This window comes from Lactuca serriola, chromosome 3 (genome assembly GCF_051521515.1).
Source record: "Lactuca serriola cultivar US96UC23 chromosome 3, Lser_US96UC23_V15, whole genome shotgun sequence".
NCBI lineage: Eukaryota > Viridiplantae > Streptophyta > Magnoliopsida > Asterales > Asteraceae > Lactuca > Lactuca serriola.
This window is the reverse complement of record NC_136410.1, coordinates 294,975,172-294,981,452: the sequence shown is the minus strand read 5'-3', so window position 1 is coordinate 294,981,452 and position 6,281 is coordinate 294,975,172. Positions and strand designations below refer to the sequence as shown.

General features: G+C 37.3%; 1 protein-coding gene across 1 annotated transcript; it reads left to right on the top strand.

Moving 5' to 3' along the window:
• The first annotated feature begins 4,813 nt into the window (after positions 1-4,813).
• On the top strand, positions 4,814-5,785 carry LOC145096298 (zinc finger BED domain-containing protein RICESLEEPER 2-like). The gene has a single exon (XM_079034045.1). The coding sequence runs from the start codon at positions 4,814-4,816 to the stop codon at positions 5,783-5,785; it is 972 nt and encodes a 323-aa protein (XP_078890171.1).
• Positions 5,786-6,281: the final 496 nt, after the last annotated feature.

The window sequence follows — 6,281 nt, the reverse complement described above, 5'->3', positions numbered from 1 at the left end:
CTTCCTTCTGTTTGCGTTCAGCTTCTTCAGCTTCTCTCGCCACACGAACATTATCGTCTTCAACATTGCGACGACTTTTGCGTTTAAGCAAGTCGGCAAGGGTTTCTTGATCATCTTCCTCTTCTTCCTCAGCTATCTTCTTTCCTTTATCCTTCACACCCGAACCAGAGGCTTGACCTGTAGGAGGAGGTTCGGTTGTGTGAGCAGCTTTTGAGGAATGAGGTGGTTGCGATCCGGACAATTCAGATTTGGTTTTGAATTTTGGGTTTCACTCAGCTCGTAGTGGCACGAAACTAAGATCATAAACACAGTTTTTGAGTAACCATAAACCTCAGTGGTAAATTCTGAGAGTCTCAAGGGTTACTTTGGTGAAACGAATTTAATGGAGAAAATTAATGGAGATGGCGTAAGAATGCAAAGTACCTCTGCTGTGAAAAGTAGGACTAAGCAGAAAACTCTTATCTCATGTGAGAAGAGAGTTAGGTAGCTCTTGATTAGAATAAATTTGATAGCCTAATTGGGAAGACAAGGTTTGTGTATACCAAGTCATTAAGGCTAGTATTCAGAATCTGGTGAGGCTTGAGGCACATACAACAGCATGCTTCTAGGGACACTTAACTAATCCAACAATTATATCCCCATAAACGAACGAATACACATAGAAAAATTAAAGACAAAAAGCAAATAAAGAACAAAATATTTTTGGAGTTTTGATATATAAAAAAAGAAAAGAAAAAAAATTAAGACTAAGAAAGAAAATAAAAATATTTAAAAAAAAACTTGGAAAAGAAAAGAAAAACATAAAAAAACTTTGGAAAATTTTAGAACCGAACCTGAGCGTTCGGTTGGTTTCGGATGAGAAAAATTTTGAAAAACCGAACCCAAGCGATCGGTTGGTTTCGGTTGAGAAAAATTTTGAAAACCGAACCCGAGCATTCGGTTGGTTTCGGTTTTGAAATATTTTGAAAAACCGAACCCGAACCTTCGGTTGATTTCGGTTTTGAAAAATTTTGAAAAACCGAACCCGAACCTTCGGTTGATTTCGGTTTTGAAAAATATTGAAAAACCGAACCCGAACCTTCGGTTGATTTCGGATTTGAAAAATTTTGGAAAACCAAGGAATTCAGACTTTCAAAAAGGAAATACTTTGGACAATAAGATAAACAACTTTGTACATGAAATTTACAACCAAGAAAACTACCTTTGAAATGATGAGCGAGTGCAGATGATTCAACCGAACCCGAACGTTCGGTCTATTTCGCTTCTTACGTTTCAGATCGAGAGGTAGTTTGTGGTACTGATTCTGATTCCATCATACCTAGCCCTTGTAGAATTTTGTTGAATGATGCTTCAGGAAGAGCTTTGGTAAAGACATCAGCCAATTGATCAGTGGTTCTAACAAAGTGTACTTCAACGTTTCCATCTTCCACATGATCTTTGATGAAGTGATACCTCAGTGCTATGTGTTTGGTTTTGGAGTGTTGCAATGGGATATGACAGATCCTAATTGCACTTTCAGAGTCGCAATATAGTGGGATCTTTTTCATATTGAGTCCATAGTCTCTGAGTTGACTCTGGATCCAAATCACTTGAGAAGTGCAGGATGCAGCTGCAATATATTCTGCTTCAGCTGTAGATAAGGACACACAGGTTTGTTTCTTTGATTGCCAACTAACCAACTTCCCGTCAAGGAATTGGCAGCCACCAGTGGTGCTTTTCCTGTCGAGTCCACAACCTCCAAGGTCTGCATCTGAGTAGGCTTGAATGAAGAAGCCTGAGTTGGAAGAATACCATAGACCTAAAGAGGTAGTTCGCTCGAGATATCGTAGAATGTTCTTCACTGCAAGCATGTGAGGTTCGCGTGGATTTGCCTGAAATCTAGCACAGTAACAAACAGAAAACATTATGTCAGGCCTGCTAGCAGTGAGATACGTTAGTGAGCCTATCATCTGACGATAAAGCGTAATATCAACAACCGGTTTGTCCAAGGATGGGGTGAGCTTGGTGCCGAACGCCATTGGAACTTTGACTTTGGAATCTCCCATCATGCCAAATTTTGCAAGGAGAGTCTTTGTGTAAGCTTCCTGATTAATAAAGATGCCTTCGGGTCCCTGTCTAATATTTAAACCAAGGAAAAAGTTAATAGGACCCATTGAGCTCATTTCAAATTTAGTCTCCATCAACTTTCTGAAATCAGCCGTTAAGCTGGGATTCGTAAAGCCAAAGATGATATCATCGACTTAAATTTGAACAATCATAAGCTGGTTACCTTCCTTCTTGCGAACGAAGGTTGTGTCAACCGAACCTTGTTTGAATTTGGACATCTTTAAGAATTTAGTCAGCATTTCATACCAGGCTCTCGGAGCTTGTTTCAGTCATACACGGCTTTATCCAAAATGTAACAATGATTAGGATACTTTTCATTCACGAATCCAGGAGGTTGCTCCACGTATACTGTTTCTTCGAGTTCACCATTGAGAAATGCACACTTGACGTCCATTTGGTAAACTTCAAAGTTTTTGTGGGCAACATAGGCTAGAAATATTCTAACAGATTCCAGCCTAGCTACAGGAGCGAAGGTCTCTTCATAGTCAATGCCTTCCTCCTGACAGTATCCTTTCACTACTAGACGTGCTTTGTTCCTTATAACGTTCCCTTCCTTGTCCATTTTATTCCTGAAGACCCATTTGAGACCAACAACCGAGGCATCTGGAGGAGTTGGAATAAGTCGCCAAACTTTGTTTCTTTCGAATTCATTTAGTTCATCTTGCATAGCTTGAACCCAATCGGAGTGATCAAGAGCAGTGTTAACTGTCTTTGGTTCAACTTTTGATACGAATGAGTTAAACATGCAGAATTCGACTTTAGAAAATAAGGAAGTCTGTTTTGCCTTGACTTGTGATCGAGTTAGAACTTTTTCAGATACATCACCAACAACATGAGAGACAGGATGATCTCTGGTCCATTCGGTGAGAGGTGGGTAGTTAGGATCAAAGGTAGCCCTGTCGAAAATACCCATTACCCGAATTACCCGCCCGATTTTTTCGGGTATCGGGTAAATCAGGTCGGGTAAATCGGGTATCGGGTAAATGTTTTCGGGTATTTGGGTAACCCGATTTTTTTTTCAGGTCGGGTAAAGGGTATATTTCTTAGGTTTCGGGTTTACCCGATTACCCGATTTATCTTTAACAACTAATGGGCCATTTATCCCTTTATGCCTCTATGAGTGTCCGTTCTAATTCTCCTCCCAATTCCCCTTGTTCTATATTGAAAATAGTATTTTCTGATTATCACTACGTCTTTGGTTGTTTACGTCAAAAAAAACCCTTGTTGTTCATCATCGATCATCAATCGTCGTCTCCGGTCAGCAATCGTCGTCGTCGTCTCCGGTCAGCAGCAATCATCGTCGCCGGTAGCAGGTTAGTTCTTTTTGTATTGATGATCATCAATTCTCGCCCTATTCTTGTTTCTTCTTCAATATCTTCCTGTGATTTTTGATATGAAGACTCCAAAATTAAAGCTTTACCCCTCGAAACAAGAAATAACATTTTCCTTCTTTAATCTCTTCCTGTGATAGTGTGATTTGCTCATATTATTTTTTCCTTTGTGAAGCTGATAGTATATATCAAAGACCAAATTCTTGAAGCTGATTTGTTCATATTCTTTTTCCTTCTTGCGGTTGACCAAATTCTTGAAGTCGATAGTTTATATCAAAGACCAAATTAATAGGTTTTAACTTAAGCAATTCAGTCATGTGATAATTGATATGTTTTGATTCTTTTTTCGTTTGTGATACATGTGTATATAGCTGCATATTTCTTGGGCACATGATATTTTACATTTGTTGCTTGTTTCTCTCCCATTTTTCTCAAGTTTGGGAAACAGAAAGCCAACATGTTTTTATTTTCTTGTGGCCAAATCTTTGCATCTAAATCAGATGTCATTATGAAAACCACATTAACATGACACAAAAAAGATGATTATATTGAAGTTTTCTTTTCCTGTTTATCATATTTTTTTCCTGTTTTCTTTTTTTCTTGATTTTTATGTTTCTTAATAGTTTTTTTTTTTTTTTTTTTTTTTTTTTTTTCTATTTTAGATGTCAAAAACAGATGATTATATTGAAGTGGAAGATGAGACAATTGAAGTTGAAACCCCAACAAATGGTCAAGTTCCACGAGAAAATGTGAGAAAAACTAAAGAATTCAACCCACGATCGAAAGTTTGGAACGAATTTGAAAGATATAAGGACGAAGATGGTGTTCAAAGATGCAAATGTAAGCATTGTGGTGGCGGGAATTACAAGTGCGAATCAAGCGCTTATGGGACCAAAAATCTAGGTTATCATTTAACTAAATGTAAAGTTTACCAGGCTAAACTTAGTGGTGGGCAAACACAACTAGCTTTCCAATATGGTGATGAAAACAAATTGTCAACTTGGAAATTTGATCAAAATGACAGTCGGAAGGCTCTAGCCCACATGTTAGTAGTTGACGAACTTCCATTTAGCTTTGTAGAAGGTGCAGGCTTTAGATATTACAATACTGTTACTCAACCATTGTTTAAAGTTCCATGTAGAAGTACAAGCACAATGGATGTCTACCAATTGTTTGTAGAGGAAAAAGAAAAAATTCGTGACTTTATTAAATAAAATATTGGTAGAATATGTTTGACTACCGATACGTGGACTTCTAAACAACAATCATGTTATATGTGTCTCACCGCTCACTTTATTGATAACGAATGGAAATTGAAAAAAAAAGTGTTGTGTTTTTCTTCTCAAGAGAGTCACCGCGGGGTTGATATTGGAAAAATGGTTGAGAAGTGTTTAATGGAGTGGGAAATAGAAAATGTTTTCACAATTTTTGTTGATAATGCAAGTGCGAATGATGTGGCAATTGACTTCTTGAAAAAAAGTTTTCAAAACTCCAACAAGTGTCTTTTAAATGGGAAATGGATGCACATTCGATGTGTTGCCCACATTTTAAATTTAGTGGTGCAAGATGGCATAAAAAAAGTTGATAAGGCGGTTGAGATAGTTCGATGGGCGGTTAAATGGATTAGGCAATCGCCTTCTAGAATTCATAAGTTTACCAAGTTTGCTGAGGTTGCTAATCCCGGTATAACAAAACACTTGAAAAGAGATGTGCCAACAAGATGGAACTCTACTTACCATATGTTGGAAATTGCCCAAGCTTACGAAAAAACTTTTGAAAGATATGATCTTGAGGAATTTGATTTTCGGAACGAAATTGAAAAGGCGGGTTTGTCGATACCTTCATCAAGCGATTGGGAAAGGGTTAGGAATGTATGCCATTTTTTAAAACCTTTTCATGATGTTACTTTGAGGATTTCCGGGACACTTTATGTGACATCAAACACGTGCATTGAAGACATATTTTCCATTCATACGCTCTTGGATGATGCTATTTCCGATTCTAGTCTTTGTGATATTGCATTGGCCATGAAAATAAAGTTTGACAAGTATTTTGGCGACATAGAAAAAATGAATTTATTGCTTTACTTTGCTTTGATTCTTGATCCGAGGAACAAAGTAAAGTATTTGGTTATACTATTAGAGGACCGTTATGGAGAAAAAGGGATGGAGGCCAAAAAGAAATATATCATGGATTCTATGTATGAATTATATAATGATTATATTAGAATTCATTCTCCAAGTTCTACTTCAAGTACTACCGAGTCTACCATTTTATCATCGCTATTAGGGAAACGCGAAAACCCGGATTTTACAGCACCTAACCCCCCATTGAGAAATAAACTATGAGAAAAGATGAAGATGAACATAGTTGAATCAATTGGGGAGTTAGAAAAGTATTTGCAAGAAAGTGTTGAAGACGACTCAAAAATGTTTAGTATTCTAGATTGGTGGAAAGTGAATAGTCCAAGATTCCCGATTCTATCATTGATGGCAAGAGATGTGTTTGCCATTCCCGTCTCAACCGTGGCTTCGGAATCTGTTTTTAGCACTAGTGGGAGGGTGTTGGATCCGTTTAGGAGTTCTTTGACTCCTAAGATTGTTGAAAGTTTTATTTGTACACAAGATTGGATTCGGGGTAACATAAGTGACACAATCGATTATGAAAAAGATTGGGAAGAAAATCAACAAATGGACAAAGGTAATTGTTTATCGTTTATTATTTTAATTATTGTAAATTTAAGATCTTTTACTTTTAACACTAACATTATTGGACTTTTTTTTATATAGAATTGAGCAAGATGAAGTTGTGAAGGTGCAAGAAGAACGAGTAGGTGCAAGAAGA

Bases quoted from the DNA above. Each gene is read 5' to 3' on its own strand.
- LOC145096298 (XM_079034045.1), top strand. From the start codon at position 4,814: ATGGTTGAGAAGTGTTTAATGGAGTGGGAAATAGAAAATGTTTTCACA.